The sequence below is a fragment of the Salmo trutta genome, chromosome 1, assembly GCF_901001165.1.
Source record: "Salmo trutta chromosome 1, fSalTru1.1, whole genome shotgun sequence".
Classification (NCBI taxonomy): Eukaryota; Metazoa; Chordata; class Actinopteri; order Salmoniformes; family Salmonidae; genus Salmo; species Salmo trutta.
This window is the reverse complement of record NC_042957.1, coordinates 58,303,985-58,324,413: the sequence shown is the minus strand read 5'-3', so window position 1 is coordinate 58,324,413 and position 20,429 is coordinate 58,303,985. Positions and strand designations below refer to the sequence as shown.

At 42.0% G+C, this 20,429-nt stretch overlaps 1 protein-coding gene across 2 annotated transcripts; it reads right to left on the bottom strand.

Annotated features, from left to right (window-relative positions):
• Nucleotides 1-705: 705 nt before the first annotated feature.
• On the bottom strand, nucleotides 706-18,334 carry LOC115202614 (monocyte to macrophage differentiation factor). 2 transcript variants are annotated; one of them, XM_029766707.1, is made up of 7 exons: nucleotides 17,947-18,334; nucleotides 10,093-10,174; nucleotides 9,687-9,847; nucleotides 8,987-9,061; nucleotides 3,774-3,875; nucleotides 3,441-3,510; nucleotides 706-2,358 (listed from the first exon to the last, which is right to left on the bottom strand). In XM_029766707.1, exons 1-7 carry the CDS (start codon nucleotides 17,982-17,984, stop codon nucleotides 2,155-2,157), a joined length of 732 nt encoding a protein of 243 aa, XP_029622567.1. In that variant the 5' UTR covers nucleotides 17,985-18,334; the 3' UTR covers nucleotides 706-2,154. The 2 variants fall into 2 exon arrangements, with proteins under 2 accessions (XP_029622567.1, XP_029622573.1); XM_029766713.1 differs by lacking the exon at nucleotides 17,947-18,334 and adding an exon at nucleotides 11,717-12,106.
• Between the last annotated feature and the right edge of the window lie 2,095 nt (nucleotides 18,335-20,429).

Below are 20,429 nucleotides of genomic sequence, written 5' to 3'. Positions count from 1 at the left end.
CGGTGCTGGGCGCAACGGTTTTGGATTTTTCACGCTCAACAGTTTGCCGTGTGTTTCAAGAATGGTCCACCACCCAAAGGACATCCAACCAACTTGACAACTGTGGGAAACTTGTGTCAACATGGGCCAACATCCCTGTGGAAAGCATTCGACACCTTGTAGAGTCCATGCCCCAGCAAATTGAGGCAGTTCTGAGGGCAAAATGGTGGAACTCAATATTAGGAAGTTGTTCCTAATGTTTAGCATACATTTAGGAAAGTAATGTCATAAGTAGTATTTCTAAAGGAGTAAAAAACATTTACAGGTGGCTGGGTTAAGGTCAGTTGTGGCATGTTCAGGACATGGTACTAAATGAATGAAACCGCTGGTATCAACATTTCAGTGGCTTGTGTGTTTTCATCATCCACCTGCCAGTCTGATTGATCAAAAAGCTCCCAGGCCCAGCAGCTGTCTCAAGCATCAAGGTCAGTGATTGGAAGGTCTCTTGCTGGGACTCTGTCTGGCTACCATTCTGTCCATGGAGGAAATGAGCTAAGGGGAAATGCAACTCCTTTAATGAAGGTTTGGTTTCCTACACAGAACAATGGAGAAATGTGTTTTCTGTCTGTATGAAGTGCTGTGACAAGCCCCCAGAGGTCAGCTATAGTTTCAACCTATAGATCTAGTACACATTTACAAGACATGGACAAACTGAGAAGAAAGGAACAATGTTGAGGGCATTTATTTTTCATCGACACATTAGTAACCTATTTGTTACAGAGTGAACATTGTTTTCTATATGTACAGCACCAATACACCCAATGGATAAAGTAGAGAGTTAACGAGCAGATGTGTTCCCTAAAAAAGGCCAGAATGGGATCATGTGCCAAAACAGAATATACAAATATTACAAAACATTGTGGTAAAGGGAGCAAGACATTTCAGAATGGCTACAATCCATAACAAAATCATGTGATTTCTCCACTTAGCATAGCTAACAGAATGTCAGGGAGGGAAAACAAAGGCATGCTCACCAAGGGCTGTACAGTGTTTTACACAAGGAAAATTTGTGAACACCTGTTCCAAAAACTGTCTCTGGCAATTTGAGAAACAAGTGAGAAAGCAAAAAATTGATAAATCTACCAACCATTAAAAATCATTATAGGGTTGGTTGTACATGACACGTTTCTCAATTCCACTTCATAGTATAATGGTCTTCATAGTTTCTCAACCGAAATGGCAAATACTCCTCAAAAGAAAGGTAGGGAATGCAGTACCATTGAAGACCCAAAAACACATAACAGGTGAAAATTAATACAAAGAACAGAAGGGTAATTTAGGATGTGAGGAGAGTTTTTAAAATCAGGAAGAGTGTGATATAATGGAACTATCTACTAAGCCATAAAAGTGGCAGCAGTGATAATATGTGCAGAAGTACAGGACATCTCAGATGTACTGTAGATACTGTATCCTTCTGGAAGTTTAGTCCAATCACAGAGACCCTTTTTTAAAAGCTATACCAACTCAAATACTCACCTTCTGAAGGCTCCATATTTGTTCGAAAGAATACAATTACACAAATCAGAGTACTTATTAAACATCATATCCAATGGTTCTTTGTGGTTCTTGTCATCCAAAAGTGCTTCCGAAAAATAAGACTGCACTTAAATACTGATAAATACTGATTCAGACATTGTGTCCAATGTGTACAGTGCACATTTACCTCAGAGTGAAAATAACCAACTCAATTGAATGTCCTTCCCATCTGCTTTCCAATCAATAAGATGACTGACAAAATCACTACAAATGACAGATGATACTAAGTGTGGAATGTGAAGTGATACAAAACACTGATATCAATACAGCCCAACGTATCATTAGGTGTAGAAGATGAGAACAATTTCCAAATGGAAGTCAAAAGTTGATCATTTTTGGGGGTTCCAACTGAATAACAGTTGTACAAAAACAGAATTACCTTTGTTCAAAGTTTGTACAGTCAAAGATAAACTGTTCCCTACCTGGAAACAGTAAACAATGCATGGTCGTTTTGGTAAACTTTCCGGCTGTGGTTGCATCCTCGGTGGGCAGTTGTGGGAGTCTTTATTTGCTGGTGCCCATGTCGAGAGGCACTGGAGGGCACTGTGTTTTCAGTTAGCCTACTTGACGCGGTGGGGGTCAGGCGTCCCGAATCGTATTAGCAGGGGGACTCCTGTAGAGGTACTTCCAGATAGCGTAGTAGTGCACGGCTGCAGCCAGCGCCACAAACACGTGCCAGATGGCATGGGCAAACGGGATGACCCCGTCCGACTTGAAGAAGATCACGCCCAGGCAATAGATGAGTCCCCCACAGGCCAACTCGAACAGTCCATCCGTGTTGTTCTGTGGAAAATTTGGGGAAAATCTCATGTAAAGGACTAGAATATTATTCTCCAAGGTTCAGCATATAGTACAGTAATACAAACCCTTTGGAGTCTGAGTGAACTACCACAAGAAGTCCACAAGGGGACATAGGAAGCTGAACAACAGATATTCTGCTGCTCATATAGCGCAGGGATATTCAACTCTCACCCTACGAGGTCCGGAGCCTGCTGGTTTTCTGTCCTACCTAATAATTAATTGCACACAGCTGGTGTCCCAGGTCTAAATCAGTCCCTGATTAGAGGGAAATAATAAAAAAATGCAGTGGGACTGGCTTCAAGGTCCAGAGTTGAGTTTGGGGGATATAGTGGTACACAAGTGAAGGGTGCTGATGGAGGCTGTGATCACTACGCCTTGGTGATGGATGCTACTGATAATGTATAGTATGTCGCTAATACACACATTAACAAATTCATTAACTTGATGTTTTTGCAAGAACATCTGATGACGGTAGGCATTACAAAGGTGCAAAACGATAGAGCACCTTAGAACAACTCCACCACTTTTCAGCACAACTCCAGTGTCAACGGCCCATTTCTAAGTTTTATAGAAAAAAATGAAGTGAAAAGTTCCACCCGATGACATCATCAAAAGTTTAACCATTTTAAAAACAATGATTTTCAAACACTATGAGATTGACGGAGATGTGGGGAGCAAGAAAATACCCTCCCTTGGGCAAGAAACTCATTGCAGGTTTTGAAAATCAGTTTTTCCCTTTTAATCTTACCTTGTGATGTCGCACAGAAGCATTTCTTAGGACCTTATTTTTTTTACCACAGATCATAGAAATGTGCTGTTTTCACATATGTAGACCCTGGTTTGGTGGAATTGACAGATTCCAGATTTTCTAGGGCCATTTTAATTAAGTTATGTAAAATCGGTCATGTTTAATGCGTCTGCCAGATAGCGCGAAACAGTGTCAAAGCAAACAGTAAGCAGCAGATGTAAATGTAAGCAGCACTGCCACTACCGCTGTGAGTGTGGGTGGTGACTGAGTAAGGAGATTACAGCAGAAAGTCAATATGTAAAACTGAGTACGTTACCATTGATGTCACAACCAACGCAGGGAAAAAACCCATAGTCAAATAGAAGGCGAGCTCAACAACTTTATACCTAGAACAAAAAAAAAAACACACAGAATATTCTATATAAAAAAGACCTACTTTATCACCAGAAAAACTACAAAATTGAGAACAAAAGTGATGATGGTTAGCAGATATAACAATGGCCCTGTTCATCAGCTTCATTGTTATAAGATTCATTGAGACCGTAGTCTGTACATATTCAATTACTCCAATGAAGATTTAGTAAAAATATATATATATTTACATTGCAAAAAAGGCATCATTAAAATGCAGAAAGGTTATTATACTGACTTTTCGTGGTAGTTGAAGACGTATATTGTTCCTGCAGCAGCCATTAGCCATACAAACCAACGCATGTGAACTGCGAGTGGGCCAAGCTCACGAAGATTCAACCTGGCAGGAGAGAAAGATGATGTTCATTCCACACTTTAGCCTAGGGAAACATACCAACCACAGGATCCTCATCACATACATGAGATCATTTTGAATTACTTGTGTAACCCCGGTTCTATGAGAATACCAGTGACATGTGGCTCGAATTATCCAATCACACAGCGTCTGTTGAAGACAGACTGGCGAATGAGGTGCCCCTCTCCTCCATAAAGGGAGCCACTCGCCAGCCAACTGGTCATTTTCAATCATGCCTCTAGTCCTTGCGCTCTTGCGAAAAGTGGTGACACATCTCACTCACAAGTAACCCAAAGTTGTATTTCTTATACTTGTTTTGATGTGTCACTTATGGGATATGGTCAACTTCCATAACACAGACATGCTCTCTGAAGCTAGGGTAGCTCCAACAGCATCACCCCACAGAGGCTCCGACACCACGAAGGTGCAGTGATATCCAGTCGGTGAAGACCACAACCATATGAGGGGTGGCCCAACACGCTATAGCACAAATCTCCCCTAAGGAGATGCCTTAGACCAGTGCCCAAGAGGTAGCCATACCTCTAGTGGAATGAGCCCTTCCAGGCTGTAACCTTGCTGTTATGTTTTCCAATACCATAGCCTACACTATCTCAATATAGCCGTTAACGATGTAGGGGCGTGCCCCCCAAAAAACGCAGAGGTTGGCTGCCAGTGAGTGCAGCCCGCTTATTTGTTTTACAGGCAGACGGTAAAGCGGGTTAGAAAGAGAAGTATAAACACCTGTCGAGGCCTGTGTGACAGGCGAGATAGCAGTCAACTGGATGTTTGGAGATCTTCCCTCTGTCCAAAAAAAGTCCTGCAATGAAGCATACGGAGCATTTAAGGAATGATCTGTGTAGGTTACACCACTTCTCCAAAAAAACACATTGTCTGTTTCTCCAAACAATGGGCATGTAAGTGGGGCACTGGCACTCTGGATTGTGAAAGATCTTGCGTGGCCGGCTTGTCGCATTCAGATTTATCCTCCCACGGGCTATGCTCAGAGGGTCACGGCTACAGGGTGAGGGTGCAAATCTTTCCGTATGTTAGGGTCTGTGGATCCCTGCATAACGGTGGCTACCAGGACTGGCTATAGAGCAGGAGAGTGGTCTCCGCTAACCAGGGTGCACCTGGTCATTGCGGGGGTCGAAGATCAGGGATAAGCCTGTTACCTCGCTCTGCTTAGAGTGGGGGTGTCAGGCCTAGGAGAGAGAAAAAGCTTTGGGCATTACCCTTGAGAGGGTGTGCCGTTGCTTCCACCCCTAGTGGTGCCTAATCATAATTTAGGGGCGGGGTCTCCAAAAGACCATTATAGGGTTGACGCTTCTAACAGTGTCTTCTCGAGTCAGTCTGGACTGGATAGATGGGTAGGCTGGGTTCTCAGGGACTGGTTTAAAGTGCCAGCACGCAAGTGTCATGCTCACCCCGGGCATAATAACCCCACTGGGGGGAGAGCAAAGAGTGTCCCAGTTAACTAGGATACCTCGTAATGGGTCGAAGGCATAGGAGCATGAATGTTTCTTGCAAAACCTACTTGATCCTCTTGGACTGCAGGTGGCAATAGGTATGGCTATACAGTGTCCCGGAGCGGGGTTCTTTGCGCGAGAGAGACCGGCCAATGGAATGACTAACAGGGGCAACCCTGTAGCCAAAAGAAAGAAGGAAACATGCTGGTTACCCAGATCCTAATCCTAAGCAATAGATCAGCTACAGGTAACTGCCAAAATAAAGGAAACACTTGAGAAAATTAGGTATACAAAGTATATTGAAAGCAGGTGCTTCCACACAGGTGTGGTTCCTGAGTTAATTAAGCAATTAACATCCCATCATGCTCATGTATAAAAATGCCCAGTTGCCCATTAGTTCATTGTCTTTGAAAGAGGGGTCTCAAAGAAGCATAGGGGGTTTAAAGCGTGTGTGTGTGTGTGTGTGTGTGTGAGCGAGTCACCAGATCTCCACCCAATATGGGAGATTCTGGAGTGGCGCCTAAGACAGTGGTTTCCACCACCATTAAAGCCTCTCGTGGAAGAATTGTGTCGCATCCCTTCAGTTCCAGACACTTGCAGAAACTATGCCAAGGCACATTGAAGCTGTTCTGGCAGCTCGTGGTGGCCCAACGCCCTATTAAGACCCTTTATGTTGGTGTTTCCTTTATTTTTGCAGTTGCCTGTATGTGTCTGGTCTGTTTTGGCCCTACACCGGAAGGGAGGGTTAGAATGAGCGAAGATCTCCTCAGCCGCTCGTTCAGAAAGCAAAGGTGGAGCTGACCTAATCTCAGACTGCGCAAACCAAGCACAGGTAAGAACGGGACAAGGAAAAAAACGCCAGAGCGCGTTGGACCTGGTGTACCAGATTGCTGTCTGGGGCACAGCAAAGGTAACCATTTCCCCCTTCTTATTTTTGGAATATGGAATACTGTACTGACTGTCCTATAGCTCAACAAAAATTGTTTTCTATCAATAGAGCTAAGTTGCCATAAAATTGCCCCAAAAAAAGACTGTGGTTCTTAAAGTGAATCCCAGAAACCCGATTTCCTGTTTGTCGCTATGAAAACAGAGAAAGGTGCAAGGTTTCTCCCCTGCCCTGCTCAGTTCGTGATGGCGCCTCCTGGTGGTAGTACAGAGGAGGTGCCCACATGAGCCTGTTTTTACTGTGTTGCTAGTGCAAAAGACAGAGGCAACAATGCCGTAAGGCAAGGAAAAATAAGGAAGCCATGGTATAACAGCAAAAGGCAATCTGTCATCTAGCTCCGTATGTCAGAAGAGATCGACGGGAGAACGGACATGCTAACTTTTTCATCCCTGGCTAAAACCTGAGAAGGTGCCAAGCAGAGAGTCCAAGGGGGATGGCACTCGTGGTAAGAGTGCACATCCTCCATCTCCCATGTGAGCAATGTCACGAAAGTGCGCTGTTGCAAAAGGGAATAGTGTATACATATTATTTATTTTTTTACAGATGTGCCTCACCACTGTCATGCGAGGGACAGCTTACGTTAAACCCGAGAGAGTTAGGCTTTGCACACTGTCCTCCTCTGCCACTTAGGGCTGTGACCTAGTTTGACTGGCACTTCTTGCCCCCCTTAGGGGGGGGTAGGAGGGCGGAACCTTGCTGAGGACGCAGAAAAGGATTGTTTGGCTTCAGGTTTGCCTTGATTCAAGGGCTTAGCCTGGGTATTGGCAGTCTGCTGTGTCGCTGGGGTTTAGGGCCCCTAAGGCCAGCTTGCTGCCCTGTCCTAAGACGAGTTGCAATGACCAACGGGCTGCCAAAGGGCCTGGTTTGCGGGGCAGGCAGAAGTCGAAGGTTTCACCTTCTTCCATACATGTTGCATTTCTGCGGGCCGAACAACTCCTTGGGTATCACAGGGGCATCGGGAGGTCCACTTTTTCTTTGTCTGTCAAGCTGGCTAAGCTTAGCCAAAGAGCCCATTCTCCCACCACCGCCAGACTCATAATATGACCACAGCCTTGGATGGCATTATGGGAGGCACAGAGGTTTAGATCTGTAGCCATACAGATCTCATCCCAAGAAACTGGATTCAGAGTACCTGAATCCAGTTGCTTCCCCCACATCCTCCTGTAACTCTGCCTGGTAGGCCAACAATAAAAGAGGTCACGTTAAGTTCTCAGATTTAAAAGGTCCAAAGCTCTGTATGTCTTATGGAAAATGGAGGCAATAAAGTGATCCATCTTTCCAGGGAGGGAAGTGCCAGTAGTGCTAGCAGCACAGAGTGTGGGGTGGAGGTGGTCAGCCAGTGACGGCTCCACCTTGGGAGGGAAAACCAGATCATACATGTCCTTGCTAGGGAACCGCGATTCAGGATGCTGCTGGTTAGGGGCTTATTCCATGAGCTCCTATCCTCTCTGAGGCAGGCTGTCACCGTGGGAAGCAGTTTCTTAGCAGGGCCATGCGAGATAGGAGTATTTTTTCAGAGCTGGCCAATCGATACAGACATCAGGACTTGAGCTACTACTAAGCTATATGGAATTATTTTAAAGAAGGTCATACCAAGGATCATTTTGCTATTTGATTTGGAATTTTAAGACCCCTTTAGTTATCAAAAAAATATATAAAAAAATGTATTTAATTAAAAATGATTTTGGGCCTTACTGCTATTGGCCCATACAAACGCATTGACTACATGGTACAACAGATAGTCCCAGATAAATGTATTTAACCCCTTATTTTTGGCACTAAACAGTCTCCATATACAGTGCATTCAGAAAGTATTCAGAACCCTTCACTTTTTCCACATTTTGTTACGTTACAGCCTTATTATAAAATGGATTAAATAGTCCCCCCCACCAACTACACACAATACCCCACAATGACAAAGCAAAAACAGGTTCAGAAATGTTAGCAAATATATTAAAAATACAAAACTGAAATCTAACATTTACGTAAGTATTCAGACCATGTACTCAGTACTTTGGCAGCGATTACAGCCTTCTTGGGTATGACGATACAAGCTTGGCACACCTGTGTTTGGGGAGTTTCTCCCATTCTTATCTTATCTTGCTTTGTAGCTAGCTAGCCAGGTTAGCTTAAGCATTGCGGCGGGAGCTAGACATGTGTTAGTGGTTAGTGAAAGCCTTACGGTGTGTGCTAACCTAGTTAGTCGACGCGAGGGCTAACCGAGTCTCAGCAGCTAGCCGTGTGGCACTACCTGAAAACCGGAGGCTGAACGAGTAGAAAGTGACTTCTACTCGAAGCAAAAATGTTCCTTTCGGTCAGTACTCAACACTATCGACAAGAGCTGAGGTTCTAAGTTCGGCAGCGTTAACCTCACGGTTCGCCTGAGAACAGTTCACTAGAAAGACAGGAATCTAGTTGTGCTGAGGAGAGATTTTAGTGAATGCGGTCACTTCCGCAAGGTAGATGCGAGAATGACCAGTTGGCGGGCGAGGGGCTACCTTTATGAGGGAGAGGGGCTCACCTCATTCGCCACTGTCTCCAACCGACGATGTGTGATTGGATACTTCGACCTTGCGATCCGCCCCTTAAGTGCATCCCATAAGTGAAATATGGAAATTGCTATTAGAAATAGAACTTACCATGTCATGGTGTGTAGGAGGCAGCGATGAAGAAATAGAACTTACCATGGTGTGTAGGAGGCAGCGATGAAGAAATAGATGACCACTCTATCACACATATGAAAGCAGTGCTCCACAGACCTAGAATCAAGACCAAGCATTCAGTATTTCTCTCTTTGGCCTTTGATTGTGTCTGCCCACTCATACCTAGTATGCAATTCAAATTATTATGTGCTGGGTGCTGTATAATATAACTCAGGTAGTCAGACCGGTTACTGTAATCAGACCTGGTAAGCTCTTGGCTTGGACATTAATTTTTGCCAACACATGGCTAACCTTTGTTTAACCAGCTAAACAGCTGCTCTTAGCGAAAATGAGTTTGGAGTTACCTTTCTAACTAATAGGCTATGAGTTTACACTTCCTCTTTCAATTATAATGTGGGGAGGTCAAAATAATCAATCAAATCTATTCATTTTAAAATGTTGATTACTTCTCCTTTCCATTCACCTGATGATTTTTATTGATTTATTTCACCTTTATTTAACCAGGTAGGCAAGTTGAGAACAAGTTCTCATTTACAATTACGACCTGGCCAAAATAAAGCAAAGCAGTTCGACACATACAACAACATGACATGTAAAAAATAAAAATTGCTAACTTATGACGGGGTCCCTGGGTCACCGTTTTGCCTGGGAGGGGGTGCCTTGGCAAGAAAAGGTTGAAGACCCTGGTCTAGTGTGATAAAACATTCCTCTGCCTCCTCACCTCATGTGGCTCTTCTTCCAGGTGATGATGTGGAACACTGTGGAGACCAGGAAGAGGGCACACAGGCCCATGCCGTACACCCAGGCTGTGATCTTCTCCCAGCGGTCGTCTGAGAGCCGGTACAGCAGGGCCATGCCCACAACGGCTGGTACGATGAGGAGCTGCAGGGTACAGACAGAGGGAGACAGATTAACATCACCAACTGTTGAAAATGATCCTTGTAACATACACTCGGTGTAGTCTACATTGATAGTGTTTTTGGTCAAATGTGTTTTCTCCATAACCCTATCAACACCAGGTAGAATTCTGTCAATAGAATTAAGCATGGGAAAAAGAGCAATTGAGGTCTGACATTTGAAAACCCATCTTTGTACAGTAGGCCTACACTTAGGGAAGGTGAACTCACCGCGTGAGTATAGCAGTTTGCAGCATGCTCATAGCAGGTGGGCTGGTAGCGGCAGTTAGCAGAGGCCCGCCTGTTCATGAACCTGAAACATACAGCAACATGCAGCAAGTGTTAGTGGGGCAGGTAGCGGGGAGGACTAGGGGCTGTTACAATACTGGTGTTAGAGGTTATCCTGATTCAGGGTTGTTCCCACACTGTTTCTGGGTTGTTCATGCAACAGTATGCCATGCCAATTGAAGGAAGCAGGAAAATAACACGAGAAGACCAGAAACTGACATACAGTACATCTCAAAGAAAAATAGCATATAACTAACACAAGAAGGCCTACTGGTACATTCACATTTTAGTGATTGACCGATGAAAAAAAGAAAAGTTGTTTAGTTTCAGCTCATTTCCATGTAAAAGGACCCATCAGCACATAACATTTTGTTCCAAATGAAAGCTGAGTGATACATTTTTCAACCATTTTAAATCCAAAAAATGTGGAATATGCAAAAGCTTTGATTTCTGGTCACCGAGATGAAAGTAGAGTTCAGTACAGTAGAGCACATGAGTAGAGTACCATATAATGTAATATACTCTTCTGGACTGAACTATACTGTGCTGTATTGAACTATATACTCTACATGGCAGTACTATACCTTTAATTTACTGTAATGTCCAAACTTGTGAAACATAGACATCGATGATTGGTAGAGATTTGGTCAAGTATGGAGGCAGAGCTCATTAGGGTTAAATAGAAAATACATTTCGAGTAATAGCCAGTGTGTAGAATAATACTCAAACATGCAAAGGAGAATATTAGATTTTTCTACCTTTGTATAGGACACATCACCATGAAGAGAATGATATTCATAATTATACATTTCTGTATAATACAGACCCATGATGTCAATCTGTTACAGTCATACTGTTACCGGGTATTGAGCCACTTCACTTAGTTCAAAAACCAAAACAGATTTGTTCATACTCAAGGTGTCATATCATAGCTGAAACCTAATTCTTAATGCAATCATCTTTGAATCTTAATTCGAAGTACTTATTTAATAGAGTTTTTGAAAAACGTGGTCACATAAAAAACTGAGGGAGATTTTACTGTCATTCTGATACCAAACCTGTTCCTCAAATAAGTATTTTTGTCAAATGTTCAGTGGCAATTATTTAAACTATACTTTTGCATATAGGTGTATGTTTTTTTAAACTTTGCAATCAATCGTTTTTGTTTGCCACACATTTTAAAGTGAGTCTCAGCGTCACTCTGATAACATGGAATTACCCTTCATCAAGGACATATACCCATTATTTACAAAGCCATGATTGGACAATTATGGCGACTTGTTTTACCGGATTCCATTTCCCTGTGCTATATCGCATTTCCTGGTGGTAAACATTGTAGCTAGTAGGCTATAGTACTGCATGCTGCAATAACAATGTTTCTGCTTCATTCATGGCTACAAAGAAACAATCCATCTAAGAATAAGGCTCAGTAAATGCCAATAGCTAGGTTCACTTACGTTAACAAGACCACTTGCCTGAACAAATGAACGTCAGCTATCTATCTATCTATAGCTGAATTCATCATAATGCAAACATTGGATGACTGCCACATTTTTAGCTAACCCACCTTTGAAGGCTGTTCACTCTCTTCATTTCAATGCCTTCACGCAAAACGAAGGGAGGAAATCACGAAGCAAGATTTAGCTAGCGAGCTAGCCAAGTGGGAAATTAGAAAGCTAGCCAAAACAAGAGAAAGTGAAGGCCCAGCTATCGTCATCAACTAATCAGTCATCTGTACACATAATAAGATACCCCCAGTCCAAATCAATACATCAAGACACTATTTTAGTATTTTCCTTAATACCATTGAACTGCAAATATTAACTAGCTTCAATCGATTACATTAATACTATCATTTAGCAAAGACATATCCTCCTGACACTTGTGTCCCCTTGTAGACACCGGCGTTGTTCCCTTTTTCACGACTGAAATGTGTTTAGTTCATGCAAAGAGATGTTGAATGACGGATGCTTGAACCAATAATAGCACTAAAAGTGTGGGACGTCGTCCTATCAGACCAATCAAGCATCTGATGACAGTGTGGGTAGCTGGAGGAAGTCTCAAAACCGGCCCAACATGATAGACAGATGTAACAGTCGTAGTTACTTTTGTTTTTCAACCAGCGACCCTGAATATGGGTTTCCACTAGTTACTACAACCCTAAAGTTAAAACGCTTTATCGAAAAAATTCATGACAACCAAAAGTAGCTTTTTGGTCTTAAATTAAGGTTCGGTTTGGGCATAAGGTTAACAGTGTGGTTAATGTTAATGTTAGCGTTAGTTTTGAAATCAGATTTTAATTTCAAGATAGAAATTGTATAAATTGCCGGGGTTTATGACCTTGTGGGTGTGGAAACTAGTGACGAAAACCTGAATATGCATCAACAATTATTTTTGTATTCTGTTCAGTGTCGAATATCATGTCCTGTGTCATGAATGAATCATTTATTTTTCCAAATTCAGCCTTTTAGTATTGACTTTTTATCTCAGTGTCAATAAACTTGAGCAAATAAACTTATATTACATCATAGGCCTGTTTCAACAGATGCATACTTGCATGCAAAGAGATTAATTCACAATGTTATCAGATGCAAATATGTCCCTATGGGTAATTATGTTGTGCTGTATGTGGACAGGACACAAAACAATGTGCTGCTAGCCTATGTTGAATTGCACATCAGCAATGTATCTGATGAGCACTCTCTAACCCATAGAGTTACATAACAGTGACAGTAATGTAACTGGATCATTCAGGAACAGCATTAGATAGCACAACACATAGCTGTTTACATAAGACTTTAAGTGCGATATACAGGCTTAATGAGTTTCAGACAGACAAATGCCTGCAGTTTTTTTTCTCTTTGGGCTATTACAACCAGAGTGAAACATAAGCCCATACTGACTCAACTTCAACGCAGTGGCATTGCAAAATACTTTTCAGAACCATTAATAACCAGCACATTTATGCATGAGAAGATAACATTCCCAAACGTATCCATTTTAAATGTTTGCATTGGTAAACTCAGAATAAGATGTATAATCAACCCCTTAGAGAAAGATTTCACATGTTATATTTGGACAGATGGGTAAGCCTCTAAGTATGAATTCATCTCTCTGGTTTTATATGTTGTGATGCCAAAGGATTACAAAAGTAGCCCTAGCCTAATGTGTATTGTAGTTCATGAAAGTAAAATCCACTTTTTGCACAAGATCCTATCCTTAGGGTACACCATGCACCGGACAGTTCAAATGTGGTTTATCCAGCCCAGGAGGAGCTCATGGTTTACAAGCTGTGGAAGTACATCTGAGATGGTGGGTGGCAGGCAGGCAGGGTTTTTAAGAATGACATTAGCAGAGACAACGGGAGGATGCGAGCAGCCATATGTTAGGGTTTAGCGTTTCCTTGTTCTTGCTGCAAGGCTGCAGTTCCCCCATGGTGCCATGCTAACACCCCTAATGCGATACAGGACTGAGACATGGAGGTTGGCATTCTGTCATACAAACACAGGGTTTAGCAGCTCAGCATAGTGTCCCTGTGTTTCTAAATATGCTATAGAACAGTGTTTAGCTCATTCTATTTCTGACACTGTTACATGTTAGAGGCACATGCAGAGTTCATCCGTTACACCACTCTGCTCACAGTCAACAACCTGAAGACCAATTTCACTTACTCCACTAGCCACAACGGCAGTGCAAGTGGAAGAGCTCATGTTACAGAGGAAGTGCGGTTAAAGGTCCCTCAGGTCAGGTATTATGTTAAGCATCAGACAAGAATCACCCTCTGTGTTACAATATGGTTACACATACTGTAAAGGCGGTGTGTGACCTATTTTCATTGATTGCTTTTAAACACGCAAAGCTTGCCCAACAAAGCCCTCTGCAAGGATGTAAAAGCTCTCTACACCATGTAGATCAACAGTACTAAACAATGCTCCATACTGCCCAACAGCAATGTGCTGTACTGTACATGCACACAGCAGGCCATGCTGTTAATATGACATCTTTAGTGGCTACTGTAAGACAGACATTGGTGGGACTACCCACAGGATAACAGAGGCTTTGTGAAGACACGTGATGCCAGGGTTAAACAGCTCTGTAATTGGTTTACTGTTTCATGCTGGAATGCAGTACCTCTAAAAAGGGAAGACATGGGAATCCCAATACTGTGGATTACAATAGGCCGGAAACACCTCTAGGAAAAGCCACAGAATATTCCCATCCTCGCACTTAGAATAACAACAACGCTAATTCTGTCTGACAAAGATGACAAGAAATGTAAAGCTGTGATATTCAGATGCTTGATGAATCAATGTTGTCAATGTGAAAAGGCTAAACATCTAAATACATAGCTATGCCCTTCGAGGTTTTAGTAAAGAGATGGAAATAAAATGGCTGCTTTTTGCAATTCATGGCATGGTGGATATATTAGTGTATGTTATAGCCATGCTGTCAATGCCCATTTCAATCAATAAATCAAACTGCTGTAAAGTAAGATAGAGCCTGTGTTGTGTCCCAGCCTCAACAGAGTTCAGAATTGATCTAGTAGCTAACAAGCTGAGTATGGCGTGTTCTTAACCTGTAAAGCACATTTCCCCCTGTAGCAAAGGATTACTGGTGTAGTGTCTGCTTAGAGGCATGACAGCCGGCCTGCACCCAGCTAATACATTGGTGCAACATTGTTGACAAAAATACTGCTAGCATTTTCAGATATTTGGAACATTTGGATTTATGTTCACATTAGACCTTAGGGGCCCCATTGTCCTGCAACATGTTGCCTTTTCTAAATGGTACAATTATTTGTTCCCATTCAGTATATTCTTAGACGGGATTCCGTTGTATTCTATCTTAGTGGTAATTCTTTTTACATCTTAATACTCAGCAGAACATGATCCTTTCAGATTGCTAGTTTCTCATCAGTTGGAATCTCTTGATTCCAGCTTTTGAGAAATACATTTTCCCATGTAAATTTCTTCAAGAATATAAGTGTCTCTCTCTGTCAATAACTGATAAAGAGATGGTGTGATTCCCTAGGTGTTGATGCTGTTGTACTGTAATCTTCTATTGGTACTGTAGGTGTTGTTGATGTACTGTAATCTTCTATTGGTACTGTAGGTGTTGTTGATGTACTGTAATCTTCTATTGGTACTGTAGGTGTTGATGTTGTTGTACTGTAATCTTCTATTGGTACTGTAGGTGTTGATGTTGTTGTACTGTAATCTTCTATTGGTACTGTAGGTGTTGATGTTGTTGTACTGTAATCTTCTATTGGTACTGTAGGTGTTGTTGATGTACTGTAATCTTCTATTGGTACTGTAGGTGTTGTTGATGTACTGTAATCTTCTATTGGTACTGTAGGTGTTGTTGATGTACTGTAATCTTCTATTGGTACTGTAGGTGTTGTTGATGTACTGTAATCTTCTATTGGTACTGTAGGTGTTGTTGTTGTACTGTAATATTCTATTGGTACTGTAGGTGTTGATGTTGTTGTACTGTAATCTTCTATTGGTACTGTAGGTGTTGTTGATGTACTGTAATCTTCTGTTGGTACTGTAGGTGTTGTTGATGTACTGTAATCTTCTATTGGTACCGTAGGTGTTGTTGATGTACTGTAATCTTCTATTGGTACTGTAGGTGTTGATGTTGTTGTACTGTAATCTTCTATTGGTACTGTAGGTGTTGATGTTGTACTGTAATCAAGCTATTGGAGCTGCTTTGCCAGGTGTGTCAGCTCAGGGCAAGGTGCATACATGTAGCATTTCTAAGTATAAGGACTAAAACAGCTTAATTTGTTTATGCTCCAGGTAAGACGGCATGGGCAAAGCTATTTCGGTGTGTACAGGTGCTAGTTTTGGCAGTGACTACTACGGGTTTCAGGCATACCTTCGAGTGAATGTATGATTACTTGCGTTTAATTATATTACATGCAAGGGCTTAATTCAGTTTATAGCCTCAGCTTGCACTCTCTTTTAGAGATCCTAATTCAAGCAGATTGGCTGAATAATTGGATAAGTGTTAGCCACAACCTCTGTCTCACAATATACTGTAGTCGTTCAATGGAGTCTGTGATGGCCTAGTGAATTTCGGGAGGGGAATGTATGGCCACAACAATCCATACCTGCGAGTCCTCATGAGGTCTGCATTGTGGATGCATTCTCCCCTTTCAGCATTAGGACAACAGAACAAAAGACAGACCCTCTCTAGCGTCTCATATACCTATAACACAGATGCCAAATGGAAACACTGCCAGTCAGAATAAAAGAGGAAACACATTGGAATCAGACAACATCAAGTCAAGGAATCTGTGCATAGATTTGGCTATTTAGTGAATCATATACTGCACATTAGGCAAAGTCAGGACTCAGGACCTACAGTAACAGCACTGCATCACATCAATAAATATCTATAGGACTTTGCTCGTTTCCCGTGTACACTGCAGAGCTGCACTACATTATGACTGGTGTGGGGCTTGGGAATACAATGTTCCCATCGAATCTGTGTCACGAGAGATGCAGGTTTATCCGGGCACTGCTTGGCGTGCTCTCTGTATCACCAACAAGTGAAGTGCCCTGGGCAGTCTGGACGCTACAGTCAGGAAATAGCCATGCGTGTGCTGCGGACACCTTTATCAGTATTAGATACTGCAGCTCTTTATTGGAACAGTCCATGTACTATTTACATGCACTGATAGGATTCAGCAATTCTCAAAGTAAAACACTATTTAGAAAGTATGTTTATTTTTGCTTGATGATAGGAGTACTCTGTATCAAGCGTCTGTAGTTTCATTATTCATGAGGGAACATTTGTACAGGAAGCTACTACTCATACAGGGAAATTATACAAAACAATAAGCACTTCAGAAAAAGTACACAGTATGCAATATTGATTGATTGATGTGTTACTCTGACCATTTGTATCTTCAATACAGCTTGTAATTAATGAGTTAACTGTATATAAACAGTTACATAGCATTTGTTAATGTATTTATTTACATGTATGAAGTTGTGTTGGCTGAATCAAGTCACATGTCTTGACATCAAAGGGTTAGCAGGTACATATCTGAAATGGGTTCCATAAATAACCTGTTTCTCATGGCGGGTGGGAGAGCGATTAAAGAAGCAAGTCTCAAAATAGCAGAATAATCTGGGCCTCACAGGTCATGACCATGGTTGGACAGCACTTGGCTGAACTGTGGTTGGTTACTTCATAGAGACTCAACACTGTCAAGTTATGTAATTGGCTAATGGCTACCTTAGTTTGCCTATAAACAATACGAGGAAATGTTGGGCAATCTCCTAATCTGAAAATGCCAGGGCACACTTTGTAATACACTCCTCCTGAGTCCTGATTGAGATAGGGCAACAAGTCTGTCATCGATGAAAACATTACACTAGCAGAGCATCATACAAATGTCTATCAAGTAACATTTGACAAAGTAGTGAAGCAAGATGACAATGAACGCTCACTGAGAGGGAACAGACCTGTCTCTCTTTAAAAATGAAAAATTGTAACTGGTAATACTTTGTATCAAATTTAAACCCTGAGGCATTCTGTGATGTAATAAATAGTTGAGCTATGTGCAAAGATAAGGTTTGAAAACTGCAACCATTTTTCAGTCAATTGCATTTCCCCCCCATGTCGTGTAACACAAACCACTGTTAATAGTACAGCTCCTGACTTCCATGTTGATTATCAGTTGGGACATTTCTTCTTTTAGAACAGGCTTCTGTGATCCACCAGAGCTTTCTAAAAGACGGATTTCATGTGCATCAACACTGCACACACATGCCTCTCTCTTACCGTCTCAGACTGGTCTTCTGCAGGTCCAATCCTAGCATTGTCCTGGCCACCAGAGAAAAATACAGTCTAAAAAAATAAATGTAGAAACAGATTTACAAAAACATGTATGTACAAAAGTTTATCCCGCTGCGATAATTCCAACGGGTGGTGGACTGAGTTATTCAGCACCACAGTAGTCCTTCTAGAATCTAGACCATGGTGCTCTTCTTCTCCCTGAAGTCTGGACTGGGCTGAGGCTCATATGAGGTGACCATATTGGTCTGGTCCCAGCGTTGATGTTGCGGAGAAGGGGTGGTCTGCTGCATTACCACCAGTCTGATGGGGGATTGGGTAGGCACAGGGTCCGGCGCGTACTCCTTGGTTGGATCCTTGCCCCGGCAGTCATACATTATACAAGATATCAGGAAAACCAGAAGCAAGATAACATAGCTGGCGATAAGGATGCAGAGGTTCAAAGTGACAGGATCAATCTCCGAGAAGTTTTCCTTAAAGCCCATGGTAGCTGCCTCATACTGTGCGGCCCACAGGCCAAGAAGAAACAGCTGGTGGATGGGACGGAGAATGGAAGACGGCCTTCAGTGGAGCTGGAATCACTAAACTAGCAAGTGACAGCAGGGCTTTCTCTCTATCCTCGTCAATCTATCCTCGTCAATCTCCTCTCTCTCTCTCTCTCTCTCTCTCTCTCTGCCTCTCTCTCTCTCTCTCTCGCTTTCTCTCTCTCTCTCGCTCTTTCTCTCTCTCTCTCTCTCTCTCTCTCTCTCTCAGATCACAGTGGATATGTGGCTTTGTGGTAAAAATACTTTAATCCATGCCATTCCTCCAACCTTGAATTTCTGTGATCAATGATGAAAGCTGCTCTGTTTAATAACTTAAGCCTCAGTTGTAATTTCAACAACTGAATCTCGTATAGGATTCTGCCCTTTTAAAAAGGCCATTTTTGAAAGCCTGTGTTATATCACCAGAATCTGTTTATCAAGGGCATATTAATGTCGGAAACAGCACGGATTTAGAGAATTAACAGAAAAAGCAGGGTGGGGACGGACAGTCTGTCGTTAGTATGAACATGTGTATGGCGCATTTATGAGTACTGTGTTCTGTGTGTCTGTCTCTCTGTGTGTTGTGTGTATGTGTTGTGTGTGTGTGTATGTGTGAATGTGTGTGTGTGTAATATTGTAATCTTAATCTTGATTGTGAGTGGGGATTGAGAGAGGGAGCCATCTGGCTAAATAGAGACCCGCGATAGCGACTTAAAAAGCTACTCAGATGTGAAAGAGGGGTCTTTGACTTTCATATTTTCAATGTTAAATATCAATGCAGGCATATTTATTGTGGTAAATATGTGTGATCAGTACTCTTCTGTTCACTTTGTGTAGCAGAGGATTGACACAGTTGTTGTAGGCTGCCACTGCACAGATATCAGAGGGCGGATTAACGGAATTGAAAGCGTTCCTATGAGGTCAATAATCTGTGCTGACGCATGTCAATTAAGGCAGTGCCATTTTTCAATTTCAAATACACATGCTCTGTGGAAGAGAAAACTTCCACCACAAGGACATTTCTTTACCATATATATTTACTGATATATTTTTACTGAGTGAAGCTAATGTTGTTCCTGTGGTATGGTTTTCATCCTTTTGCTTTCGAGCGAGAGGGTTAGATGAGCAGCAGAGGGCAGTCATCATCGTCAACATGAGCTGCGCAGTAGGAACAGCACCATCTATAGGATGATAATCTGAACTTTGACCCAGACTGCCATCTCACACACACACACACACACACACACACACACACACACACACACACACACACACACACACACACACACACACACACTCCTGTGTCTGTCATGTATGGGGACAGGCAAACTGTAATGTTCTACTTGATGTCGTTGGTAATCAATATTTGTTTATTAGGCACTTCAATACAAAGAGATGAGATTTGATTGGTGCATTTTTATGAGTGCATACATGAGTTTTAGATTGTATTCTTGAACAAAGATAAAACCAGATAGATCCTATGTGAATTGATGAACTTCTAACAGCTCTGTTTTTAGAGTTCATGTTCCTCTGGATCAACTGGTCATTTATCAGGATGATTGTCTACAATGGACAAGCCCCAAGCAGATGACATGGGTTTTTAGAACAAAGGACAGAGCAGTTTTAATTCGAAAAAGTAAGAATTTCTTTGAAAAAGTGGTTTAGTTAAGATTCACTGTTACTTCATAGCAGAACTGGAATTTCATGCCTTTAATACGTTTTTAATGTTCTTGTGACCAATGTCAAAGGTTACAAAGATTTTTCATAGCCACACCAAAATGTCATGATCTAACTGTCCATTTGGACATTGATTTAAAGAAGAGGGTTATTTTGGCCTCTGAAAGACAATCAGCACAATATTTCATGAAAGCTTATGAAGAAGACTAATGCCTTCTCTGTCTTTGAGTAAAAAGTCCTCATTGAGCAACCATGTCCTCTGACAGTCCT

Bases quoted from the DNA above. Each gene is read 5' to 3' on its own strand.
- LOC115202614 (XM_029766707.1), bottom strand. From the start codon at position 17,984: ATGCTAGGATTGGACCTGCAGAAGACCAGTCTGAGACG. The intron at 9,062-9,686 runs GTGAGGAGGCAG...TCTTGATTCTAG, and splicing joins TGGAAGAAGAGCCACATGAG to GTCTGTGGAGCACTGCTTTC. The intron at 3,511-3,773 runs GTCAGTATAATA...TTTTTGTTCTAG, and splicing joins GTCTTCAACTACCACGAAAA to GTATAAAGTTGTTGAGCTCG.